The sequence below is a fragment of the Aulonocara sp. 'chitande type north' Nkhata Bay genome, linkage group LG15, assembly GCF_057382095.1.
Source record: "Aulonocara sp. 'chitande type north' Nkhata Bay isolate Kocher_YH1m ecotype deep benthic linkage group LG15, A_spYH_male_GT1.1, whole genome shotgun sequence".
NCBI lineage: Eukaryota > Metazoa > Chordata > Actinopteri > Cichliformes > Cichlidae > Aulonocara > Aulonocara sp. 'chitande type north' Nkhata Bay.
In genome coordinates this window covers 5,273,823-5,301,465 of record NC_141358.1, presented here as the reverse complement: position 1 = coordinate 5,301,465, position 27,643 = coordinate 5,273,823, and the positions used below count along the sequence as shown (strand labels likewise).

Genomic DNA, 27,643 nt, shown 5'->3' with positions numbered 1-27,643 from the left:
AATGCCCTCTGCTTCTCCAAGGAGCCTGACACTTTTCTGCACAGCTAGCAAACACATTAGCATGCAGCCCCATCCCCCTGCAAGGGCAATGAGCCACTCACAGCAGCACTCATCATACACAGAAAGCGTTTCATATGCAGCAGCAGCAGCAGCAGCAGCAGCTGGGGGTCTGGTGAAAGATGCAATCATGATGCTGTAAGTAAAATTTGCATGGAAAAAGCAATTAGAGGTATCAGCCTCGGATGACTCCATCGTTTACCAGTGAGTGATGGATCTGATCTACTGATAGATGCCACCCTAAACACCGCCCCCACCACCATGCATTGGATGCCTACCTGACTTTGAACTCAGTGAGCTGTGGCTGTGCCCCCGGTTCAGCACAGTATATCTGAGGGAAGTAAAATCGGTGAGACTGAAGGTTGATATCCATGGTGTCCGCGGACAGCAGGTGCACACAGGTCAACCCTGTTCAGTGACTCCAGAAACTGAAAACAAATGTCTGTCTGTTGCCTCAGTTGCTTTTTTTCCCTTCCTTTGTCTCCCCTGAAATCCCGTCGCTGATACTTCCGCTAGAGGTTGGAGTTCAGCGGGAGCATTCTAGTCACCTTCTCCCCGAATAGTCGCAGAGCTACAGAAGGCTACCACCAGGAAGGCATCTCCCTCCTCTTTACCTCCTCTGGCAGACTGAACGTTCAATCAGCTCTCCTGCCCAGCACCAGATAGGCACACTAACCTATTTCCCCACTGCCAGTGTACAGTCAGCAACTGTGAGCTCTAGAACAAAGATGACTCGTGTAAAAGATACAGGCTCCCGGCAGGTCAACAGAAAAAAATGTCACTTTTGGTCATCAAATCATCCTTTGGCAGCAGGTAAAGAAGTAAAAATCGGTAAAAATAAAGGTGAAATTGAAGCATTTGGTGGGAAAAAAGGTGTTTTCAATATGAGGGCACTCCTCAGCATACAGAGAAGACTGAATGGGAGATGAGAGTCCTTTGGTTTTTTACGCTTCAGACACAGAGGAAAGGCGGGGTGGGGGGTGAGCAAGATGGAGATAGAGAGAGATTCCCGGTGCTGTGAGGCGTTGCCCTCACGCTGCCTCTCCTCTCTGTGTCTCATTGGATTACCTCCTCCCTCTCCATACTCCCTCCCCACACCCCACCTTCCCTCCTCCTCTTCTCTCCATCACTCCCCTTCTCCCCTCCCAGCTGTGAGAAGAGCAGCGGGCTGCCAGCCCCGGAGGCTGCTGGTCCTGCCCCTCCTCCTCCTCCTCACCATGCAGCTCTCCTCCGCCAGCCGCCGGATTGGCCGAGACGAGGATGCGTAAGTCCGCATGGAGGGAGAGAACGAGAACGAGGGGGGGAAAAAGAGGAGGAGCAACAGATTTTAATTCATCTGATGGCTCCCATCTTTTCTCGCAGATGATCTGAGGTGGAGTGCCAGGCTTGGGTGGGGCTTCGGATACAACAACATACGAAATGTGGACACACAAATTCGAGCATGCGAGGCCCCATGTTTGCCTCTTTAATGTCCCGTGCTCCATTTATCTCAGCACATATAGATTACAAGCAAAGTACAGTAAGCGGCGTGCAGCCACAAACTAATCTCCTGGCTGGGTGGGTGAGTTCAACATCAATAAATCCCTGCCACATTTACTGTGCATCCTCTGACATGCCACAAAAATAGACACACCCGTGGTCTCTTTCTAGTACAGTTCAACCTGCACACACCACCCACATCTGTCCTGCTGTGTTTTGCCAGCAGGCAATTTCATTGATTGAACTGGCTGTAGAACTGCTGGATGCCGACGGCACCGGAAAATCACAGTTTAGGGCCTGCTGAAAGTGCCATTTGGCTAGAAATCGTCATGCCAATGAAATTTCAGCCATGTCCTTTTATTACTTGTTTGATAATAATTTCATATTTGTTAGTTTATGAGAAAAAAATATTACCTTAAGTTAGAAGCAAATGTCTGCTTGCAGTGAGTTGCATCAAACAGCCTTCTTCAAACTTCTGTTGCCTCTATGAAATCATGAGTTTTGGTGTTTGTGATACATTATCGTTTGGTAAAAATGTACAGGAATTTGTTTCTTTTACTGTTGCACCGATGTGAAAGGTGGGGGTAAGGTGTATTTTGAGTGGAGTGGTCGTCAAAGGAAGCAAGCAGGCAACAAGAGGGCAAAAAAACCTGAAAGGGGTGATTTTTTTCTATTATAACTCAATAAATTAAATGACATTGACCCTTTAAGTTATGCACTACTTTAGCGTGGATTTAGAGGTGATGTTCACTCTTGTTCAACGCTGGCATTTATTTAAAGATTTCTTTTTTAGCTGCTCAGTTTCTCTGTTAGTAACACTTTTCTTTAAGCTGCATTTTTGCTAATAAACATCAGCATACCATTTAATCTTGCAACAAGTAATAAATGCAACTTGTTAACCAAGCTAGCTGTCTGAGTCTTGGGTTAGCTGACAGCTACCTAAACCTAGTTCAGATATGGCCACTAAATTTGAGGCTTTAAAATTATGTTCCAATACGTTGCCTGTGTCTTTTATATTTAGTCTGTATTTGGCTTTGAAGCCTTTGTAAGGAGGAGGCTGGGGTGTATTAATGGGTCATGAAATTAACTGACTTTTACGTGTTAGTTTCTCCTTTCAAACCAAAAGTCAATCTTTTTAATCATGACTATTACACAAACCCATAAAACTGTTTTTACTGTTTTTAATTTTAGCCCTTTATTTCTAACCCAAGCTTACCCCTAAGTCTTTCTCATGCAGAAACTGAATGGAGGAGTTGAATATGTACACGAACCTCTTAACTTTCAATAGATCCCTATATGGAATAATGCACCACAGTACTGGGCCCAGAAATTGTAAGTAAAGTAAGTAAGTAAAATTTATTTATATAGCACATTTCACAGATAAAAATCACAAAGTGCTTTACAGTAAGATCAGACATACAAGTTAAAATTAATTAAATTAGTTAAAAGCCCGTTTGTATAAAAATGTCTTCAGCTGCTTTTTAAAGGAGTCAGTAGAGTCTAGACAGCGTAAAGACAACGGCAGAGAGTTCCACAGCCTAGGTGCCAGTGCCTGAAAAGCCCGATCCCCACGTGTTTTAAATCTAGTACGTGGGACCACCAGTAGCCTCTGACCTGAAGACCTAAGTGCTCGGGATGAAGCATGAGGTTTCAGCAGGTCAGAGATATACTGGGGAGCTTCACCGTGCAGAGCTCTAAAAGTTACAACTAAAATTTTAAAATGAACCCTAAAATTTACAGGCAACCAATGAAGAGAAGCCAAAACTGGAGTAATGTGTGACCTCTTGTTTATACCAGTTAAAAGTCTTGCCGCTGCATTCTGTACAGACTGAAGGCGATCCAGAGCTGATTTGTTAAGACACGTAAAAAGAAAATTGTGTTTCTGTTTAAAGCTGTTAGAAGCTAAAATAAAAGTGGATTTGTGTTTTTTCATTTAAATTCACTTTTTACACAATTTCCTCAAGTGCATCTGCTTTTCATTGTCGTGTGCATTATACCAGCAATAATTCCCAAAAACTCATTAAAACAAGAGAAAAGCCCATCGTGGGTTTTTTCTTTTCAACACAATGGCAGCATTATTTTCTGAAAGCAGCTCCCAGTAGCTGAATATGAGACTAACTCACTACAGTGGCTAGTGTCAAATCAATAAAGGACATTATATTGCAATTGAGTCGCAGCACACCATCTGCACCATCATTTTTATCTTACAATCTTACTGTGACTCACTGAGAGCACAGGCAGAGGAAGAGACTGAAGCAAACAGACACTCTCTTGTTTGCAATAAAGCATTCGTGTGAATCTTTTTCTTTTCTTTGAAATGGCAGCAGTAGATGGCTGAATAGTGACTCCAGTTGAAGTCATTCATTGTTTTCTTTTCTTTATAAAGCAATCATATTCTGCTTATCAAAAATACAGGAGGAGGTTGGGTTAAAAAAAAACAATTTGGTGGAGAGCAAAGAGGAGGAGACAGACGGAGAGAGGGAGCGAGAGAGTCAAATGCCTGGGTGAAAGGGAGGGAGGGAGAGCCAGGATAGCAAGGGTGAAAGGACAACCAGTCAGCACTTACACTGTACAGTCTTGTCATACACCCCCCACCAAACCCCACCGTCATCCTGTTAGGTGGGTGAATGAGTGAGTGAGTGTGTGAGCAAGTGAGTGAGACAGCGAACAATAGAGTGCGATAAAGCGAGGTTTAAGTCCTGGCAACCTGATTTTTAGCATCCAGCAGGAGGTTTGGCCTTCAGTGTAACACATAGCATGACTGTGTGTGTGTGTGTGTGAGCATGCATGTGTGTGGCACAGCGAGAGAGGGGGAGGGAGGGAGGGAGAGAGTGTAATTGAGCTTTGTGGTAAAACCGATGACCTAAAGTAAAGCAATGCTGGAGAAAGAACAAAAGGATAAAGAACATACTTTGTTCCACTGTAGATGATCAGTAACCCAAGTGGAATGATAATGATGAAGTATAAACATGTTTCAAATCAAACACTGCAATATGTTTGTTATTAAACTATTCAAGCTTAATAATATCTTTGCTGTGGCACTCCAACTTGCGGTCAGTTGAAATTATGCTATATCCTGTTTCCTGTTTTACTTTGTTGGTGCTTGAAACACGTCTGCAACATTATCGTGTCCACCTGGCAAAATGACTCACTGGGCATAATTCAAAAAAGCGGAAACCTTTGTATTCAGCTCACAGGTTACACTTTAGATCAGGACATCAACAGAAATAAAATAAAAAGAGAGAGAAACCATGAAATCTCATTAGACCTTTACAAATGGGTTTTTAAAGCATAGATCAATAAAAAAGATTAGAGTACTCACAGACTGTATGTAAGAGATATCCAACTATTAGGGCGGTTCGATATAATACTCCTTGTAGCATAAGATGGCGCATTGTCTTGCATGAAGATGGTTGTGTTGCAGAAGGCACAGTTCTGTTCATTCTACCATGGAAGAAAGTGGACAGTCAGAAACTCCACATACTTTGCAGAGGTCACTGTCACACCTTCAGGGACCCTAAAGGGGCCGACCAGCTCTCTCCCCGTGATTCCAGCTCAAAACATGACTCCACCACCTCCTTGCTGACGTTGCAGCCCTGTTGAGACATGGTGGCTGTCCACCAACCATCCACCACTGCATTTATCTGGACCATCCAGGGTTGCAATGCACTCATCAGCGAACAGGACTGTTTGAAAATTAGTCTTCTTGTAGTTCTGGGCTTGTGAGCATTGGTTAGGGGTGGCCAAATATAAGGTTTATGCACAACTGCAAGTCTCTGGAGAATCCTACACCTTGAGGTTCGCAGGGCTCCAGAGGCACCAGCAGCTTCCAATATCTGTTTGCTGCTTTGTAATGGCCTTTTAGCAGCTGCTCTCTTAATCTGATGTATTTGTCTGGCAGAAACCTTCCTCATTGTGCCTTTACCTGCACGAACCCATGTGTGCTCTGACTCAGCCACAAATCTCCTACATTATGGTGATCACGCTTAAGTTTTCGTGAAATGTCTAAGGTTTTCATTACGTGTCCAATGCACTCAACTATTTCACGCTTTTCAGGAACGGAGAGATCATTTTTCCTTCCTATATTGCTTGAAAATGGTGGTCTGCTTAATAATGTGGAACATCCTTCTTTAGTAGTTTTTCCTTTAATTGGGCTCACCTGGCAAACTAATGATCACAGGTGTCCGAGATAGATTTCAATCATCCAAAGAGCCCTGAGACACAATTCCATCCATGGGTTTAATTGAAAAACAACTTATTTAATCTTTATGACACTTAAACACAATTTGCATAATAATTTGGAGCGCGGTGTAAATGTAAATAAAATTTAAATGAATGATGCAATGTGACTTTGAATGCAAATTTAAAGTATTTTTATATTTTATTCTCATATCATTTACAGTGTGCATGTTTTTTCCCCATCCAGTCACATTATATTCTGTAAAATCCAATCTAATTTCTTGCTTCCGTCATCCCATCAGCACCCACCTGTGTGCAGTCACGCTATTCGACCCGCAGCAAGGTGGAGAAAGAAAAGGGATTAAACGAGTGTGAGCGGTGTGACAGAGACGACGTTAAACGGCTCTTTGACGTTTCCTGTGCTCTCAGTCGATTTCATCCTCTCAGGCCCGGGGATTGAATCTTTTTTTTTAGCTGCAAACAAATACTCACACGTGCACCAGCAGCGTGAGCACGACGTCTGACTCATATGAGCTGCACATTTTAATTCTAATTACACCGCACACCAATGGGAGATGGCAGAGGAGACACGGAGGGCGGGCGGGGAGTGATTTCCCTCTCATTCACAAAGATCCCACTCTTAAACACACACGCCCGTCTGTGCAGATCAGCCTTCCCACTCTGCCTCTTGACGCCTCCATGTGCATCATTGTGACTCATAAACAGCACTACTGTCACCTAAAATGAAAATGTTATCATTCACACTCAGACACATGACCACACACCTGACTCTGGAGGCATCGTAATGTGCAACATCATTCTCCATTTTGAGCTGTGCGTGTCATACTGCATTTAGACAAATGGGGTTATTACAGCAGCATTCAGCACAGACATCATTACACAACCTGTTAGCACCAGCATCTCCAACATATGAAGATATACAAGCCACTAAGAGTTCATCCATTTACCCTAACCAAGGAGACAAACAAAGCACAACAGCAGCTGAGCTGTGACTAAAAGGTTGCACTGATAGCAAGCAATAAAAGCATCATTGCTTGCAGCTTTTAGTAGGAAGTTAACTCTTAATTTACATGCTACAAAATTACATTGCCTTTGTTAGTTTAAAATAACTGATGCCTGAATTGTGGTCTGTGGCCTTTTTCCAGTCCTTAAAGTAAAACATTCTTGTATTGCAGAGAGGTGGGTGACACAAAGAACAGAACAAAACTAAATGTGTGTCCCACAGTTTGCATACCAAGACTTACACCAACATTAAACCAAAGCTACAATCTTTTCCTGTGCCATGCACTATGACTCATTAAAAAGTGGATCATGTTGCATACAAACATTTCACAGTGAAAAGAAAGTACAAGACACATCCCCCTCAGCCTCCTAGTACAGGGACCTATGGTGTAAATTTGAAAATCCGAGGTGATTTTCAGAAACATTGACCTTTAACTTTGACCTTGAGCTCAAGGTCACTGAGATTCGAAATTGTCAAAGATTTTCAGTCGATGCTCCCATGCTGTGAATTCCAAAATCCTACGTCGCTTCGTTCTCGAGTTATCACATTCACAAACTTGAGTGTCCACACCGCCTGCCCACCCTGCTGCGTAACAGCAATACCCCATCAGCCTTTTACAGCTCTGCAGATTTGCATCCAAGGATTGCGTAATCCTTAAAATGCTATAATATTAAGTATTAAACTTTATATTTGTATTGGAAAAAAATCAATCCACTGACTCAATCCAAAAGCAGTTGGTTATATGATTTTTCCCAACAAGCTTTAGGTTTTGCAATGACTTGTGCAAAAACAATGCAGGATTGAATTCAATTCCGTTTTATTTTTATAGCAACAATTCACAATAAAAGTTACATCAAGACTAAAAGTATGTATGTATGTAGGCTCCAAATAAGACCAACGCACAACCATGCACAATGCAGTGTGGAGCTGGAAAACCTTGAGTCCTCACATGGATCTCCTCCACCACAGATCAAAAACTGCTCAGCAGTGCCTCAAGGAACACAGTAAAGAACTGAACATATTGAGTTGGTCTCCAAACTCCAATCTGCTTAATTCCATTCAATTCAACTCAATTTTATTTGCACAGCGCCAAATCACAACAACAGTCACCTCAGGGGGCTTTATATTGCAAGGTAGACCCTACAATTGTAATGCATCCAATAGCACACAGAGTCCAAAAGATCCATTGCTAATGTCTCAGTGCCACTATATTTAAATTTATATATATGATCATGGTTTTTAGACATTATTTTTAGCCATTTTCAGCCATGAACTGCAGCCTTGAACTTTTGTCGACATTACCCGACAGAGGTGCGCATGAGAAGGCCAGTACAGACTTGGACAGTCATCAAAGCTGACAAGACCCTAGTACAAAGCCCACGTGATGCTCCAGTGTGAGAACAGCACAGGTAACAAGGGAATTCACAACCAGCAGTTTGCACATCACGTGTTCTGCCTCCAGCACGCAGCTAAACCAAACTGAGCATTTCAGGCAGTGAGGGTGCAAATGACGGGAACTGTCTGCTGCTGTATGCTACCTCTGGACAAACTGATTCTTCTGATGTTCTGCTGAGCTCATGCATGAAGAAGACTTAACTTTCTGCTGTTTGGAGTTCAGCACAGCAGCAGCAGTCCTTTCTGCTCATGAGTTTGATGTGAGCTGTGCAACTGAACCAAATGACATCATTTCCAAATATGAGGGAAACTGGTTGATAATTATCTATGACTGCTCCAAAGAGTGACCCCTCACATACGCACTGCTTCCTGACCCATGGCTCATATGAAAATATTATTTAAGCAGCTTTAACTAATCAGCGCTTTGTCTTTAATGATTCACACAAGATTATTTTTAAGGGAGCACATGTGTGTTCCTACCGAAGTGTGGGAACATAAGATGACTAAACTTGCAACATGTCTGGAACAAAAGGTGAAAATGCCACAGTTTTAACACTGGACCAACAACAAATGTGTCATCAAGAACGCACACCTGTAACAGCTTCAAAGCACACAGCTGTGAGATCTGGGAGCAATGGACCGAGGGGGAAATTTGACCTCCACTGGTGTGTATCACTCCCTGGAACAGCGGGGCATAAACCATGACATTTCCATGATTTATTTTAGCTCAGACACTCGCAGCACCGACTGTGGGTGTAGAATGGAAATGTGCTTTGTTTTCTCCCAAAAGTAGCCTCTCATACGGTACATTTGCATTACCTTGACATAGAGAGATAAACTCAGTATAACCCTGTTTGTCCTTGTCATGCATCAATTCAGCTCACTATTAATGCTAGTATTCATATGGGTCACACGCATACCACCAACTGATCCTGTCAATACACATCAGGCCACGAATCAGATTAATAGGGTCTACACTTCACTTTCAGACCATAATGAAAAACCATCCACTCAAATGGAGGCAGTGGTGATGACGACAGGCTGCAATGGGCAGGCTCAGGTCACAGGCTAGACCGCACATCAACTGTATGTGCTCTTTAACATGTAGTTAACGGGCACACAAAGCTTACTGGAGACCTTTTTAAAAGGTAATAATAGCTCTGAGTAATGTGTAGTAACATGAAGTGAAGCAAAACAAAAACAGGTCCTTAAAGCTTCTCAGTTACTGAGGCTCGAATGATTAAGACTAGAAAAATAACGGTGATCAGTATAGTCAAATGACCTATTATTGGACTTTTCTTGCTATTCATTACAGTATCTCTAAGGCGCCAGCAGAGGGCTTCACATACCTTATCTTTGAAGGAATAACACTGAAAATCCTAAACTATTCATAGCATTCAGCTGCAGAAAACAAAGCGAAGCAGCAAATCATGCTAAAAAAAAAACTGAGCAACTCAGTCAAGCGTAGTCCCGTTTTAAAGGTTCACAATACGAGTGTTCAGAAAGGAAAGGAAGTGATTTAATACAAGAAAAAACAGGTTGCTGCATTTGTGAAGGACAGCAAATTAATCAAAAAGATGGATGGGAGGGTGAAGAAGAAAAAAGAAGAGAAATAACCGACTTCCAGAAGGGGAAACAAGCCAGGAATCAACCCTTTAGCCCACAATTCCAGAAAACAAGTGCCAAGCAAGGCTTTACTGTCTCCTCCAGAGATCAGCACCTTCCCCCTTTCTGCAGTTGGAGATAACTAAAACTAGTGTGGCTAATCATAACAAATGAAGAGCAAATACAGTGGTACAAGCATTGGATTCCTTCATTAATCTCTTGTGTTTATAGCCAGGGTTCTCGATGTGCAGGCCGAATTGTGCCAATAGAGCACAGAGGGAGACCAGGGGACCTTTGCCATTTGGTTGTATCTCTTGTGTTCTCACCATCATGCCTTACAGCCAGTGTCGAGAAATCTCACCATTAAAAATGACAGTTACCAACAAAAATGTTCTAAACATAACTACTACAACCACTATTAAAATATGCCTGATGTGTGCATGTGCCAGTTCCTTAAAACCTGGCTTAAAAAATAGGCGGATGCAGGGACTATAATACGAATTCTCCAAAATACTGCAGTTTGCCTCATTATAGAAAAATACTGGATGAAAAACTGCAGCCCACAGGAGCTCACTGAGATCAATGCTCATTAGATCACAGCACAAAACAACTGTGGGTGTCCTACTGACATTCGCAGCACAGCAGCACAGAGAAGACACAAACGCGAGCGACTCGGACGCTCGGACCAAAGGACCTCTCGGTCATGATGAGCAGAAACAACATGCCCGCTCCATCGCGCTTGCAGATTTAAAGCCACGCAGTCATTTAAGGAGAAAGATAAATGAAGTCCACACAGTGATCAGGCGAGACGCAGGAACCACAGCAAACTCTGCTGAAGCAGAGGCTTGTGAACCATAGTCTGTGTTGCCACCTACAGAGCACCTCCACAAAGCACACAATCTGTCCTCCTAAATCACAGCTGTATGTTTAACTGGCTGTTTAAGTGACAGCAGAGTGTTACACATAGTTTGGACTCGTGCTGGTAAAGTTTGGATAATGTGATCACAGTGTGCACAGCTTTTTTTTGTGTGAAAAACGACAAAAAAGTAAGTTTGCCTAGTGTACAATGCAAACTTTCACAGGAAGCGGTTGATATGTATGTGTTAACAAAATAAAAGCTGTTTTATTATCACGACAGAACAGGAATAATTTATTTACAGCCTCACATTGACCTTGGATCACATGCACACACAGACACACACAGTAATACCTTTATCAGGACACTACACTGAGTTACATTTTCTGAGTTACTGACAGCTACTACTGCTTAACACTAATCCTACCCCCTAAACCTGGGTTTAAGTGTGCCAGGTTTGCTATTCCTTATTTCTGCCATATATACACTGGTGCCCAGACTCTGGAACTCTCTCCCTTTGAGCTTGAGATCTGTGGACTCGGTGGTCTCTTTTAAAAATTGTTGACTTTTTTGTCGACTTATGTTGACTCTCCATATTACTGTGAAGCACTTTGGTGTCCCTTTGGATTTTTAAATGTGCTATATAAATAAAATTGTATTGTATTGTATTGTATTGTATTGTAAAAAAACAGCTAAAAACTTATCTTTTTAAACTTGCTTTTGGTTCATTTTTGTTTTTATGTTTTAGCTTCTGTGAAGCACTTTGTGATTTTTATCTTGAAAGGTTCTATACAAATAAATTTTACTTACTTTCAACGGTGGATGTTCACATGACACAAGCACGCAGTTTCAAAAAGGAAGGTCAGAGTATGTGCAAGTGTTTCCTGAGCCAAAATCTCAGGTTTCAGAGCACCCCAAAAGCCTAAAAGCAGACATTGAGTCCCCATCCACACGTTCCACCTTCTGTTTGTGATGGGGAACTAATCAGAGGAAAGCTGGTTCAAAGCAGGGATGTTATACTCATTTTACATCATAGGACACATGATGTTGGAGTCCTTCTGTTCCCCATTCCTCATATTTGACATTCCTGGCTTAAAGGGAGGTTGCCCTAAATGCTCCCTGTATCTCTCATGAAATGGGCTGAGGGGCCTCACTATAGTGAAATAAGTATGAATTATTTTAAACCGGAATCAAGAAAAGACAGACTAGTAGAGCCCAAGAATATGAATGTCGAGCTGTCGAGCAACAACAGGACCCCTTTATTGATTTATACTATGGGGAGGTTTGCAGGGAATAGGTAGTGCTGGCATCCCTCTACATATCAGTTATTTTTCATCCTCTGATTGTCTCACAAGACATTCCCTGAAAAAGGCGCTTGCTGTGCTGGAATTAGAGCCTGGGACTAACTACGAGGAACACATGAGTGTATAATTTGGGAGTAGGTCTGGAAGTTGAGGCATCCCAGAGCTCGTATTTCGCTTCACAACGAAATACCCCATATATATTCATGCAGTGTAACCTCTGGACGCCTTGCATTATCAAAGCACACAGGATCAAAAACCAACAACGAGCCACATTTTTTGTGTCCCTAGCAGGGAGGCAGATTGTCACACACCATGAGTAACACCACACTAGCACGCACACTCCGTCACCCACTCTACTTTCTAAGCCAACAGCAATTAGACTCAGCTGATTTTTCCTCCTGTTCATGGTGAACCTGTGCCAAACGCTGCTGCTTCTGCTGCCTCACCCACTACTGTGAAGCGGCAGCCTCGCAGCTGATTGGAGGGAGGCTGTGACGACAAACCCGGGCTTGCCAGTAACGTTTTACCTGATAGGCACTCACACTGGTCTAGTCGACCCAGCGCCCTCATCTCCGAGCCGCGTCTGGATCGCTGTATCGAATGCTCACAGCTGATTGGTTCCCGTGCGGAGAGGTGTGTGCGAGCGTGCACGCTGCGCAGGTTTCACCTTTTTTTCAGGTGATGTTTAAAAACTGCAATCGCAGCAAGTGTTGTTAATTAAGTGCACCGTAACGCCACACTACTGCACGTGTAGTCTGGTTCCCGTGACAAGACCTTTTTTTCCGCCTGTGCAGAGTACCTCCACGTGAAACATCACCGAGCGAACTGGAGTCGGCTATTTTTTTTAAAATTCTTATTATTTTAAATCAAAGGCTGACCTCAGTGTGCTTCTCTTAAAGGTTCATATTCTGTCGGCCAACAGGTGACCTACCGGTCAATAAAAGCGCGTGCTGCCGTGAATCCCGGGCTGTGATACACCTACTGTGGCCTCTAAATTCAGCTGCATCCCATAAATTGTCCAGATTCCCTGTGAATCAGCCCCACATCCCCTTAATGTCCCTAAAAAAAGGAAACCCACCACCACAACCAGTGCAGAAGTCTGCGCTTTTATGTGCAGGGAAAGACCAACGCATGCTTCTCCTTACCTCATCGTCCTTCTGAATGAAATCAGTGAGTCCTTCGTCCTCAAGTTCGGCTCTAATAGAAACGATCCAGGTCCAGCAATAGCAGCAGATCTGTATGGTTTTGATAGGAAGAAGAAGAAAACAACTGCGAAGCCTGCAGCGGGCTGGACGTGCAGATGCTGAGGGTGGAAAAGGCGAGAGGGTGTGGAAAAATGCTACACGGATGCCCACAGTTTTCGGGTCTGTCTTTAAAAAAAATAATATTAATAGAAAATAATAATAATTTAAAAAAGATCCTCCTCCGTTGTGTTTCAGGCGGCGGCTGGTTCGGTCGGGGCCACTTCAGAGGGCAGCACGCCGCTTTCCTAAGGACGAGAAGCCGGGCGGAGTGGCTGACAGCGGCTTTTGAGGTGCCATCTTTTCCTGCCTCCAACCACTGGGAGGCTGGATGGATGGAGAGGCAAAGAGGAGGGGGTACAGGGAGAGAGTGAGAGAGAGCAGGCTGCTGGAATATTCAAGTGTGGCTGGTTTTGCTGCACGGCAGCGCCCTCATCCCGGCGAGGTTGCAACTGTGCAGCTGATGAGGGCAGGTAGGTAAACTAAACTCCCTGTGTTTTTCTGAGCACATAAAGTTGGACCACATGAATTATGCGCAATCCTTTTAGAGAAAAATATATTATCAGAGTCGTTTTATTACGCAGTAGACCTGGAAATAGTTTTTACAGTGATTGGAGAGAAACCCACGATTACCACAAATACTTTAAGCCTTTAAGACCCTGGAGAAATAGGCTAGTATTATATTACTGTATGATGTCGATGACTGTGTGTGTGTGTGTGTGTGTGTGTGTGTGTGTGTGTGTGTGTGTGTGTGTGTGTGTGTGCATCTTATTTCAAATTTGTATTTTCTTTCATTGGCTGATGGGACCAACTCATATCATCACTGCATGTAGAAAAATGGCACTGTAACATCTGTAACATCTGTCTCCTGTCTCCTGTGGAGGACAGACAGACTCGATCAAAGCTCCAGAACTGTGGCTCTGCTTTTCAGGAAAATGGGATCGTTGGGTTGTATGGTGCGATTTATGTTCACACTGGTATGCTGTTGATTGTACATGAAAGTCAGGTCTGATCTGGGGTTTTTTTGTTTTTTCATAAATCTAATGGGTCTGATGAAAGCTAGTATGAGACAAAACCACTGCCAATTTCTATAATGAATAAAATTCACGTTTTATCATATATGTAAAATCTAGGTGTCCAGAAATAACAGTTAAATGTACTTTATCAAACTGTAACTAAAACTATCACCACTTGCTGGCGCTGTTTCACTGAAGGTGTGCTAAAACCAGTGACTGTGCGGGTTTTTTCTGGGGGGGTTGTTTGTTTGTTTGTTTTTTGTTTTTTTTACTTTATTTTAAGTCCTACCAACTTCCTGCAGAGGCTTTGGATACTTGCCGTTTTTGTTATTTAGTTTTTTAAATGACTGAATAAAGGTCACATTGACTCCTTACACCATCTTGTGGTAGAAATTGGTATTACATGAAAAATACAGACGTTTTAGCTTCAACTGAATCTTGGATCTCTTCAACACAACGCGTGCAATATTTTGGACAACTGCTTGACATAAAGTCACTGCAGCCTTTTTCTTCACATTCTCTTGGTAACCTTAATTAATATTGGAAGGCTCTATAGGAGGGAGCAAATAGCTTTGATTGGTCCGACCGTCCACAACAGTCCCAGTTTCTTATGTGGCCCTCTGAGAAATTTTTCACCTCTGCTCTAAACCATTTTTAAGCACGTGAATTTTTGTGCCCCGAAATGAATTAAAAATAAAAACTACATCCTAGAAAAATTAAACAATCTGAAACTTTTTGGGGGAACTTAAAAGTTAATATAAAAGAGGAAAAAGCTGAAAAAATATTTTATTATAAAACTTTTCAGCACAGAAAAAACGAGGAGCCTTTGGGGTCATGTGTGTATGTTATGACTGGAACGCCCTGGAACAGCCATTCTATATTTTAAAATCTTGTCAATAACAAATACCCCCACACTGAATTTAAAAAAAGGTGTGTGTGTGTGGGGGGGGGGGGGGGGGGGGGGGGGTTGCTGTAAGCAGCATAAATTGAACTAAAACATTTTAAAGAATCAAAATAAAACTTGACAAATGTTTCCATCATAAAATCCCAATCAAGCCTTTAGTAGTTCTCCTTTTCAACAGCAGAGGTCCTATTAACTCCCAAAGAGCACGTGGAGGATGCACTTTGAGGTCACAAATTTCCTGCACAGCTTTTTCTGTGTTAAATCTTTTTTGGGTGCAGATTTTTCTGTTGAAACACTGAAACTATGTGTGTCAGATGCTGCACACATTCTAAATGTGTTGTAACTTACGATGTTAGAATATGTGATATTTTAAACATTTGAGGCAGTGTCCCAGGCCCCAGAACATGAAGGAGGTCCAGCTAGCATGCTGGGAAATATATTACTTATACATCCTTTCCTTGCTCTCTGTCATTTGTGGATAATGTGTGCAAACCTGTTGATGTCAGCTAATGCAAGAGCTAGGCTTTTTTTGGCAAGTGTTTTATGATCAAAAGAGAAAAGACTTCCATGTCTTTGGATTCAGGCAGTGACTTTGAAAAGCGCAAGCCCCAAATGAAGTTCTGATGGGTGAGTACCAAGGTTATTATAGTCAGCTAAAATATTAATATAAGATATTAAAAATACTTTTGTTGACTAAAATTAAAAATATATATATTGTTAAAAGATACTCGCAGCCCCTCATTATCCTGTAGATAGATCACTTTTTATATCCCAGGTGATTATTAAAGAAGTTGACCTCTGACCTTAAGCTCAAGGTCACCAGCATTCGACCTCCTCAGTTTTTGTCTTTGCTTGTTTTCGTCTTGTTTTTTGTTGTTGTTGTTGTTTTTAATTAACTTGCTCGACGAGGTTTCGATGCATGAGACTTGTCTTCTCTACATCACTGTGAGTTAGCTGATTTCAAAAAGTTCAGTGTTTTAACACCTATAACACCTGTACTGATTTTCCTAAATTGTGCCTCTAACATATGCCCTCCATTCAATATAAATATATATATAAAAAAGACTAAAACTGACACAGAAATGAGTAAAAACTAAACTAAAACTAAACATTTTCAAACCAAAAAACTAACCTACAAAAAGCAACTGACTTTTGAAACTCTGGAATTAATTGAAACTAAACTGAATTACAAAAAATAAATGGTGAGTAGCCACAGGATAGCACCTGCCACAGCTGCAATCTAATGCTTCCAGTACAGACATGTACATTTTGCTTTTGATTTAACCACCAGTCTAGTTATCATTTGGAAGTGAGTGCCATCGAGGGAGGGTGTCCTATCACAGTCATTTATAAATCTTCAGTTCATCCATAAACATAGTCTGACAAAATGCAAAATATTTATGGCCAAAAATCACCTTTTGCTTCCATTTCAAGTCTAACACATTTGATTTCTAAATACTAAAAGAAAAATGTGCTCACTCTCTGTATCGAAGGCCACAAATGCCAAATGAATTAATTAAATACATCATTAAATAATTAATTAAATGTGTCATTAATACATTAAAACTGGAAGTAACTGATTTAATATATAAGTTACTTCAAATTAAAATTCAGTTTATTTATTTAAATACACAAGAAATGTATTGACTTATTTATTTCCAATTTTAACTGATTAATGACACTTTTTTTTTTTTTTTTTTTTTTTTAATGGTACATGTATTTAAAGTTCATGACCTCTGATCTTGCTAACACGGGGGGGGGGGGGGGCAGCATTTCAGCAGAAAGCTTTAGTTTGACTGATCTTGAGGTTAGACTGAAACATTTTGGTTTGTCACTTACTCTAAAAGTTCAATGTGATAAAGTCATGGGAACATTGCAGACGAATCACAGGACACCTGAACAATTGTGACGCACCTGCTCATAGACACATTCACTGCACACCTAGACTTTTCAAGGCTTTGCCAAAGGAAAGTGCGTGTGAGTTAAAGAGCCTGTAACCTTCCGGCTCTCTATTACAAAGTCTATTTGCTGTCCAGTTACACAGCTTTGGGCCAGTGTGAGTAATAGCTGAAGTTAACAGGCCAGCTAATGTTTGGCTGTGTGTGCTTACTCCATGAGGCTCCTCATCCTCAGCTTTCTTCTGAGAAAGGAAAATTCCAAGATCTTTCACAGTTCATATGCTTGGAACAATCAAATCTGCGAAAGCTAATACTGGAGCGTTCAGAGTTCCAGTATTGCAGGCTGTGGAAACTGTAGAACCAGAAACTGTTGCTCTTGTAATTCTCTTAAATCTCCACTTGAATGCTAAAAAAAAAGGTCACAGTACGTGATTTTCAACAATTTACTGCTCATCAAAGTGTTCAGCAGCCATTAGTTCTTTTTAGCTACCTCATAAAAGCCTGTTGCTGTCATCATATTAAAGTGGCCCCATGTTTGTTGCTATGAGCAGCTGATAGCTGGAGCACAGCTGTAAACCACCTCTTTCTTTTATTATGGTACCAGCCACCACCACATGCACACACTCACACACATTAAACTGAACCACAACAAGTGTTTTCACAGTGTTTGTTTTTATTGTTTCTCCTGATTTAAAATGAGACTTTCTGGGTACACACTGTAAATAATCTAAGGTGGGATCTAAGGTGGGACATCAGCTACGAAACCGAAAACATCACATCAAACAGACTCGCTGGCACACATTGAGTTACAACAACAACAACAAAAAAAAAAAAAACCCAGCCTCTCTCTTACATCGCACACTCGGTGCCCACGCACTCGGCAACTTCTCACGCAGCGTGATGGAGACAAACATTAGCGGTGAACACAGGCCTTCGGTGAAGTGCTGTGCAGGTACCAGCGTGTGACAAATTGAGCTATTGCTATGCTGTGCGGTGTGGCTACGAATGCATCAAAGCTTTCACTCTATCCTCAGAAATAAGTCCCAATTGCTGAATTGCAACAAAACCTGTATTTGTAGGTTTCAAGTGGTTCGTTGAGGCTTTCACATATTTGTTTTGGGGTTTTAGTACGCTCAGTAGCAGGGATGGAAAAAATAAATTGTCCACACTTTTCCCTATTTGTGCATTAAAAGTGAAGCAGAAGAGTGCAGCTCTTGTCCTCTGTGGTCCACCTGCGTGTCAGTAACAAATCTGAAAGTACTGGCTGGGTGATTTGATGGGGCTCTTGTAGCTCGACGTGTCATGCGGTGCGCTCTGGCCGCTTGAGGTCTTCTGGAAGTTTAAGGTGAAGGATGGGGTTGCTTTCCTCGCCTCTGGCTTGCCGCCCCTCTTCGCCTGAGGGCGATTAGGAGTGGGCGCGGGCCCGCTGTGGGCGGGCACCGCAGAAGCGGACTTGGCAGCTTCAGAAGACCCAGTCTTTCTTGTGAGGGGGCTCAGATAGATCTGCATAGTCACTAAGTGAAGCGGTGAAGTGAGGTGAGGACGGAGAGAGAAGGAGGTAAGAGTGGAGGAGTGACAGGAAAGGAGAGCGATGAAGAGAGCGTGAAGGGCGGATTGTGGGTGTGGATGGGATGAAAGAAAGACAAAAAATAAGGGTGGAAGGGGCGAGGGAAGGCACACAAGTCATGGTGAGATGTGGAAATATGAAAAGATGACGATAAAACAGGAGCTCAAGCACGATTCGCTTCATTATAAATGTAAACAGTGGCCGTTTTGCGTTACTGGAGGTGTCAGACAGGGAAGAAGCCTACCTTTGCAGTGTGTCACACGCCTGGTTCCTGCAGCAAAGCAACACACATGCAATTCAGAGTTAAACAACGCCGGGTTTCTTTAACAGTCTTGTTCTGAATGCTGCCGGCGGGAACCAGTCAACTTACCTACATTCACTGCATCCTCTCTGGGTTTGCCGCTGTTATGTTGACGGAGAGAGAAAATGATACAGAGATGCCAGAGGACACGAGTGGGAGAGAGAAACAAAGAGATGCAGGGACAGAAAGAGAGAGTTAGCAGATCCGAAGGGAGATTTCATCCGACTATAAAAGGCTGAAATCTTGACACATCAGTTTCCGGTTGAGTAGGCCTAATTAAAGGTTTCCTGTGCTCGTGCCCCGCGTTTGCTCTTGAAACAGGATGTCTGGGGCGGAAATAAGTTTGATTTAAATTTAGAAACAAAATCGGCCGTAAGTCACCTCGAAATCAGCAGAGATCCACACATGATCTGGTTTGTGAGAAGTGTGTACGTGGGCAAAGAAATCTGAAACACTGTTACACAACTGTGCTGTAAATTTGACAGACGCCTAAGTTTGTTGTTTGTGTGTAAATTTAGAAATTCAATAACAGCTTCTCACCTGTCCTGAACTTTCTTGCTGCTCGAGGCTGCAGAGGCGGGTCGTGTTCTAGCGGTCTTACACGGGCTGTCTTTCACGCTACCAGGTGGGCTCTTCACACCGCTGGAAAGACGAAAAGAGCGAGTGGGGTCAGAAAAAAAGAAGAAGAAATGGACAGCACAGAAGAGAAAGAGGAAAGAGCCAGAAGGTAAGGAGAGATTAATTAGAAAGGTGAAATAAGAGTGGAAAGAAATGAACCCGCTTTAATAAAGATGAGCGCGATGATGAGGGTGATTCTCCGTCTTGCTTTTTCCTCATACTGAGCGGCCGGTTTTAAGTGAATGGAGATTTACCACTCTCAGTGCAATTATATCAGAGTAGCCCAGATGTAGCACCAGCACATTAAGGTGCCACAGACATAGCTTATCATGCTCTCTAACTAATGCTATCTAATAGCAGTATCATTTGAAATGTAATTGAGAGGAAGAGATGTGCAGAAAATGGAGCGGCGCTTTATTGCTTTGAAAAAGAAGAGGTTGGTGTTGGGGATCGTTACGGAGCATCCGTGTGCAGTTTCTTAGATACCGGAGGCTGTCTTTCTGATTGCCTTTGCATGTTAAATAATGAGAAGCGAAGCTCGCTAATGAAGACTGAAGCTGCTTGATTAGCACACGCTCGTATACGTTAGACTTCTCTTCTGGGTGAGGTGGGGTGAGAAGGTCTGCTGTGTGAGATCATTCCACAGTGAGCAGTAAAGAAATTTAATGCCTCGTTTAACGGCAGACATTTAAGTCGGCTTGGAAAATACACAACGTGATCTCCTGCACATATTCAAAAAGTGAAAATAATCTCCAGCTCCCTCCCAGAGGACAGGGTACCTTCGGGGTGGTGTTGGGCTGTAGTTCCTGGTTGTGGTGCTGGAGGGCAGCGTGGTGCTCTTCTTCAGAGAAGCTGTGCTGGGGGTCACCATGGGGGCTCTGGAGGGCAGAGCCAGAGACACTGGCCTGGCTGTGGGAGCAAACACACACACACGCATATTCTGTGAACTGTGTTTGTTGTGAATGCTCTTTTTGTTGCCTGCACAAAGTCCCTTTTGAGAAAAAGCCATGACTGGATTTTTATTAGCATTTCTGTCGTTAAACACTGAGCACATAATTGGGTTTGCACGACTCTGGGATTAAGCAAAACAAAAATGATTTGATTCAGCTTCTCAAACACGATACTTTACTCTGCTTTGTGAGATTTATCTCTAAAATTTGAGCACACATGCTTGGATTTGATAAACTGTGATATTCAATTTACTCTGTGACTACATATAGACCTAATCAACAAAACAAAACCCGTCTCTTTAAAACATCTTTTATTTTCTCCATTATGCACATTTTTAATAATATAGTCCCATTCTAGCAAATGCACCTGAGGAAGAATGACTGAATCAAGCACATCATGTACAATCTATAAAAAAGTCGATGTCTTCTCGTGTACAGCAGGCTGAGGGATTAAAGCACTTTATGTATCGACACACCTGAAATCCTTCCACTGGCTTGTAGATATGACAGTAGATCTTTGCTCACCTTTGGCCCCCGGTGCTCTCCTGCCAGCAGCAGCAGAAGCAGCTGCTTGGTGCTCCTCAGAAATGTTGAGTCTCTTCAGGACGTCAGCCAGAGCCATCTTCAGAAGCTGGATTTCATCTTCTTGCATCTGCATTCTCTGCTCGAGATATGTCAGCCGATCGGCCACATCCAGGCCGCTGGCCGAGCTGCGGTCGTCTGCGGATATGAGGACAGATAGCATGACATGTTTTGCATTATCATTAGAAAAAAATGCTTCCTTTAAACAACTGCCTGCCTGAAATAGATGCAAGCAGCTGACTTGACATCAAGATCTATAGAAGGTGTAATCAGAGAGAGGGGCAAGCTCTTTAGCGTTCCCTTTTTCATGGCTGCACTGTAGAAATCTAATGAGGTCATCACACAGCTGGACATAGATCATCCCCGCAGACACCATGCAGCAGCGTGTAAACAATGGCGTCAAAGCACACATCCAAAACACCTCTGCCACCATCATTTCTCTTCAAGTGATTTCTGCTTCATCTTTAACTGCAGGCAATCTGTAATCCAACACGGTCACAATGGGTCAAAGGTGGCTACCATGGGAGATGCTGGAAGCTGAGGAGCAGTCAGGGTGCTTCTGCAGGCCAGCAGGGCCTTCCTCCACCCCTCCAGACTTCTTCCTCCTCTTCCTCTCCTCTCGCGAGCATACTTTTTCAGTGCTTGTTCCTCCTCTTGCTCCTATCAGACGGGCCTGCTCTCCCTCCATCTAATTTTGATCCGCTGGCGTTGACGTCCACTAAGATTTCATCTCTTTTGCTCCACTTATGTCGCACACAGACACACACACACAAGATCAGCCTTTCTGGTATTTTAGCCGCCTTTTGTTTTTTTTTAGAGCATCCAAATGGTATTACAGCATCTGCAGCAGGAGATGAGGGTCTTGGTGTTTAGATCCTCTCACGTTTCCTTGGTGGTCGCCGGGTACAATCTGTGATGTGCAGTTGTGTATGACAGAGCTTAAAGCCCTTTACTCAGGATGAGAGTGTATGAAGGTGGGGGCGGGGCTGATAATGCTTAAAAACTCTGCAGTCGTCCAATCCAGCCTAAATTGTGTGTACGTGTAAGTGTACTTGCATGTGTGTCTCTGTGTGTATATGTGTGTGTGCGTGTGTGCAGACTACAATGTTAATCCCACAGCCTGAGCCTCTTTGACCCCGCCCCCACACGTAAGCCCCCTGTCACTAACAGCGCTGGAGACACAGAGAGGAAGCAGCAGAGATAAACCTGAGACACTGCTTTTTCTTGTGCCGTGAAGCTGTAAACATCTTGCACATCCACAGAGTTACAGTTTACAGTGGATGTCACTCTGAGTAACGGGGAGGATGAGGCAGAGACAAATAAAAACTAATGCATCTTTGTGGTTGCACAGGATTTAAGAAGAAAAAAACCCAGTGAAACAGGAGTCGGCTGAGCGGCATCATTTCCCAGTCGTGCTCAGGCAGAATATACAAGAAGGATCAGGGATCAGTTGCATAATCTGCTTCCTTAAGTCAACAAAAACTCTGATTCCCAACCAGGGGTGCTTTTACCCGAGGGGGTACTTATCCAGTTTGCCAGGGGCTGTGAGGATAAATCGTGAAGAAGCTCAACTAATTTGATTAAGTAAGCATTTTGGTTTGATTAAAAAGTACATCAGCATAATGAGTTAGCTGTCCAAACCATAATACCACTGTTGCATGAAAACGTGTTAGCCTCAGTAGATTTATTTTGTAACAATTGTTGCACCTTGTACTTTATTGTGATAAAAGAGTGGAGACAAGAAAGCTGAGCGATAGCTCAGCTAAGGGGAAAAGACACACAGTAAAGCACAGCCGCGGCTTTAAACTTACAGCATATGGGTTGCTTGCTAGATCCGTTTAGCTGAACAGGCTCTCGGGTTTAATTAATTAAACTGAATATACTAATAATGGTAATAGGTAAGAGTAATAGATACAGATATAAATATAAATAGTAATAGAAAAGTAACAAAAAATGGTTAAGTGACTAAAAGTGCAAAAAATGCATAAATTTTAACCGAACTACAGTATAAAATAGCTAAAGGTGAGTCAAGAAAAGCTTAAAAAGGCTAAAAGTATAAAATAGCTAAAGAGTAGCTAAGAATAGCTAAAAAAAAAAAAGGGGGGGGGGGGGGGGTTAAAAGTATAAAATTACTAAAGAATATCTTAAAAGTGGGCAAGAGTATAACAAACAGTAGTTAAGAATACCTCAAACGGACAAAAGGCAGAAAAACTAAAGTAATGCTACAACGTTTTAAAAAGTTAGCGTTAAGAACTGGTGGATAAAAAGGTAACAAGTAACACATAAACAAATAGCTTAGGGCTAATGTAAAAGCTGCCATTTGTATATAAAATATGGATAATAACCACTGTGATCTCTCCTACTTTTTTCTTGATGACTCAAGTTAGAATTTTTGACCATAATCTTAATCTTTTAAAACCACGTGTGAAGAACCAAAAGGGAATGTAAACAGTAACCCAAGAACACTGATATCATTGTGACTTGTCAGTCACGAGCAGCGGAGTTCAAGACAAGCAAGGCAACATTGCTCAGCTTATGAAATATAAAAATAAACTTAAATTAAAGTATAATGATCTCTCTCCTTTAGTCTCAGACTGAGTTGTCATGAGGCTTCATATAGAAACACAGCTAGGATTAGCAAGTAAATGAGCTTCAGTGATTTAGCATCGTACCAGATGAGTTCCCTCTTGCCAACCACCCACGGTCAACATGTGTGATGTAGAAAAGATTGAGTTTGAAAAAGCTGTTAATAACTCATTCAGTGCACTCAAGAAAAGTGCTGACAATGATGGAGAGAGGACAGCAGCTGTGACCATGTCCAATCGAATAAAACAGCCAAGTTAAGCAGGTGCACCTCACAGCACTTTCAGATTAGCATTTATGAGAATATCTCAGTCTACCATGTTTAATCAGCTGTTTTGCCAACACTTCACACTGATTTTTCATTTGAATCCCTCCCTGTTGACAGTTAACAATTAACCAGCACACTGCTCAAGCCTTTTAATTCAGCTGATTTTTCTTCATTATTTTATTTTTAAATTCTTTCTGAAAACTGTTTTTCTGAGCTCATGAACAATTGATTTTCTTTCATAGATATGTGGCACTCACAGGACAGCAATTTATAGAATATATGATGCTGAGCATAAAGTTTTAAAATGAGCCCAGTCTTAAATACAGCAGTAATATTACACTATTTCATACTGATGGGGGATTTTACTTTGAATATTTTACAATTTTCCAGATTCAGTAAGAGGACTAAATGTAACAATCCCTGATAATGCATTTAAATGAATACACTCATACCAAACGATGAATCAAATGGAAATAATAATAATAACAATAATAATAATAATAATCTCAACTGCATTGACCACTATTATATAATATGCAGTTTAAACTCCAATCACGTGGACAGGTTTGGAACTTACACTGTTGTTTGAATGCTTTCAATGTTTTCAGAATGTAGCGTCTGTGAAGTGCAAAAATTGCACGTTCAAACTATTTTTAACTCTCACTTGTTGCCGTAGTTCCTTTGAGAATCGAGTCTAAGCGCTGACCTGTCCAGGATGACGATTTTCAGTGTAATTATTCAGGCAGTAATCCGCCTCTCATGGAGAGTTGTGATTTTTGTGTAGGCATGTGATCTTCTGTTTCTCCTCCTGTCCTGACCATGACATCATCCTCGTGCTACCTCCACGCAGCCCATATGGGACTGAGATTAGAATAGCACATAATCCCAGTGCTGTAAAATGGAATTAGCAGCCCAGAGCTCAGTCTCTGCACTAACTCGGCCCTACAAAGAACAGGCAGGCACCCTCAGCGCTGCTCAGGCAAATGTAAACACACATGCAGCCCCGTGCATTAAGTATATCTGCTGTTTCTCAAACACAGTCACACGCACGCACTGCCAAGTTATCGCAGTGAAGGCTTCCAAACTTCACAAACTTATATACATTTAAGCAAAATGCAAATACGTTGAGCTATAACTGCAGCACGGAGAGCCAATGGAGCGTTTTAATCTCGGTTTGCAGCTGGCGCCTCTTGAATGGAGGAACGGCAACCGTCTGCTCGTATCAGCAGTCAGCAGCCTGACACACACACAGGCCACGTGTGCGCACGCAGTCCTTCACATGTTAGTCCACTGATGCTAATATCCCAGCAGGGACAGGGCATTTCCCCAAATCTTCTCAGATAAGACACATCCCACAACACCCACAGCTTGACTATGACTATGTCACATGTGAGAAGTAAGAGAGATGTTTAGGATTAGTGTTTGGCTTTTTCTTGTTTGACAACCAATAGGGTCCAGCAACAGCAATCTAGCAGCCTGGGAAGATCTTTTTTTATTGGTTTTGTTGTTGTTTTTTAGCCAGTGTATTTATGAGAATGTGAAAGAAACAGAACAAAAACAAAATGTGTCATTAAAAGCAATCGTAACAACAATAATTTAAGCCTGAAAAGAGAGCGATCAGGTTCTTAAAAGGTTCTGTCAGACACACCTGTTGAGTCACATTCTTCTTCAAACAAAGTTTCCAGCTCAGATTTGTTTTCATTTTGTTTTCTGGACACAAATAACAAACTGATTTGAATAAATCTGTCATATTGGAAATCATGCATGCACGAGTTCTCTTTCTCTTCATTGTAAGATTTATTCATACGCCACACAGACCCTTTACCTTAGAACCACCTGCAAAATTCTGTGCAATGCAAAACAACAGTTGTGCATCAGCTCTGCTTTTTTGGTCAGTTTTTTTTTTACGTCAAAAAGCTAACTGTTCTTTTATCTTTAATGTTGGTTTAGCTTTGAGGTTTTAAGGAGTAAAATGTTAAAATGCCAAACTTGTCTCAGAGGAGATTTCACAGCTGTAACTAATAAAGTGGCCTGTGTAGTGAGAACTGTGTGTATTGCATTACGTGTTGCATCCAACACACACTCTGCCACTGTATATGAGGAATGCACAGCAATAATAGTGAAAATAGCTGTGTAATTGTTCTTTCACATACCAGCTCATTTACTTTGGGCTTAGCGTCCTCCTCCATGCATCTGTGTGCAAGCAGATGTCAGACCAAAACTACATGGAAGTGATGTACGTGAGAGAACGAGCTGCTGTGGCCGTATACCTGTCATGAAGTCAGTGTCTGGTGCCAGCAGGGAGTCGCTGTGGTAGCTCTCCTTCAATGAGGGCCTCCTCAGGAGGCCGTGGGCTGTCTCCTCCATGCCTAGACCGTGATCCAGCAGCTCCTCCATGTGACTGTCTCCCTCCGCTGTGCCTTCTGCCATAGCCCAGACAAAGTGTGCAAGCAGGATCCCACCTTACTCTTACTTACTCTCCAAAGCTTTGCTGCTGAGCTAATTCACCTTTCCTAACAAACCAGTGGACACCACCTAATGCTTTCCCTCCCTCCCTCTCGCCTGCTGTCCTGTAAGAAATAAGTGGAGCGTGCTGGCAGAGGGTGATGTCACTCATAGGACAGATTAAGGAGCCGGTAAGCCATCTGAAGCTCAAGAGAGGACAAGGCTGTGACAGTAGGAGTCTCTCTCTCTCTCTCTCTGTAGACAGGAGCCAAGGAGGCCTCAGTTAGGGAGAACACTTTGATGCTAAATAAACCTTCTTGGAAGATAAATAGCTCAACTCCTGTCTGCAAACATCCACCTACTGCTCTAAGGAGGAGGAGAAGATGAGTAACAATTACTGACCTGTATGCAGAGGATAAACACTGCCAACAAAAAAAGAAAGAAAAGAAAACAAACAGCAGGGTGGAACCATGCAATTTGCTGTTGCATGCAAAGTTGCAGAGACGCACACAATTGCACTCCCCAAAACAGCTTACATCAGGATACCATCCGGAGTGGCCGGCTCTGGTGTACTGTAAGGATGATGAGATTCAGAGATTAGGCAGCAGAACTTGATTAATTACAGTCATCAGGAGGACAATAAGCCGGACGTGGTAATTAGACCAACAGAGAAAGAAAGAAGAGCAGATGAAAAGCTAGTTAGGCAATTGTGTCAGGGTCTCCCCCGGTGTAAGCTGGCTTTTTGTCTATTTTGCATTTGCTGGATTGATTCTTTCTCTAGCAGATGCTTCCATTTGCTGATCTGTCAAAGCAGCTTTCTGGCTTCATACATAAAGGACAACCTTGAGTCTGCAGAATGTTTTATTTTTAATATTTGGTTATCTAATGTCTTAAGTTAATTCTTAATGCCATTTTTTGTGCCCTATGCTTACTGCTGTTGAAATAATTGAAATGAAAATCATGAAACAGTTTGACTGTGATCAAGCATAAATGGGGAATGCAGTATGTGAATGTTAATACATGGAAAACTATTTTGCTTCTTGCCCATCAGACTTGCTGCCATGGCGAGGTGCATCTCTGGTGGATCGATGCTGTTGTAGCCGAACTATATACTTACATAGGAAATCAAAAAATATTTGTTTTTCTCTACATATTCTATCACATCACATTATTGTCTTATTTTTACCCATGTATTATGTGATTCACCAGTATTTTAATATTGTACCTGCTTGATTAATCATTAAGCACATAATGTTTTGTACTTCAGTACAGTATTCGAGAGGCTAGTTTTAGTATAAATGTATTAAACAAAGAAATATAGAGGACAACAGGCTGTGACTTCATGTTTCTGTGTATGAATTAACTTGTGCT

At 42.2% G+C, this 27,643-nt stretch overlaps 2 protein-coding genes across 5 annotated transcripts in view; both read right to left on the bottom strand.

Annotated features, from left to right (window-relative positions):
- Positions 1 to 13,546, bottom strand: part of evlb (Enah/Vasp-like b) — a 49,476-nt gene extending 35,930 nt beyond the window's left edge. For 2 of the 3 annotated variants that reach the window (XM_086263630.1, XM_086263631.1), the window contains exon 1: positions 336 to 1,092. In XM_086263630.1, coding sequence (XP_086119756.1) covers positions 336 to 430 — 95 coding nt within the window. In that variant the 5' untranslated portion in view covers positions 431 to 1,092. Of the gene's footprint in view, positions 1 to 335; positions 1,093 to 13,044 lie in introns of those variants that run through there. The other variant, XM_086263632.1, reaches the window with a different exon arrangement.
- Positions 13,547 to 17,611: 4,065 nt separating this feature from the next.
- Positions 17,612 to 26,402, bottom strand: LOC147312322 (uncharacterized). Of its 2 annotated transcripts, none has more exons than XM_086263403.1 (7): positions 26,098 to 26,402; positions 20,920 to 21,114; positions 20,224 to 20,353; positions 19,367 to 19,468; positions 18,896 to 18,927; positions 18,770 to 18,796; positions 17,612 to 18,472 (listed from the first exon to the last, which is right to left on the bottom strand). In XM_086263403.1, exons 1-7 carry the CDS (start codon positions 26,255 to 26,257, stop codon positions 18,198 to 18,200), a joined length of 921 nt encoding a protein of 306 aa, XP_086119529.1. In that variant the 5' UTR covers positions 26,258 to 26,402; the 3' UTR covers positions 17,612 to 18,197. The 2 variants fall into 2 exon arrangements, with proteins under 2 accessions (XP_086119529.1, XP_086119528.1); XM_086263402.1 differs by lacking the exon at positions 26,098 to 26,402 and adding an exon at positions 21,496 to 21,887.
- Positions 26,403 to 27,643: the final 1,241 nt, after the last annotated feature.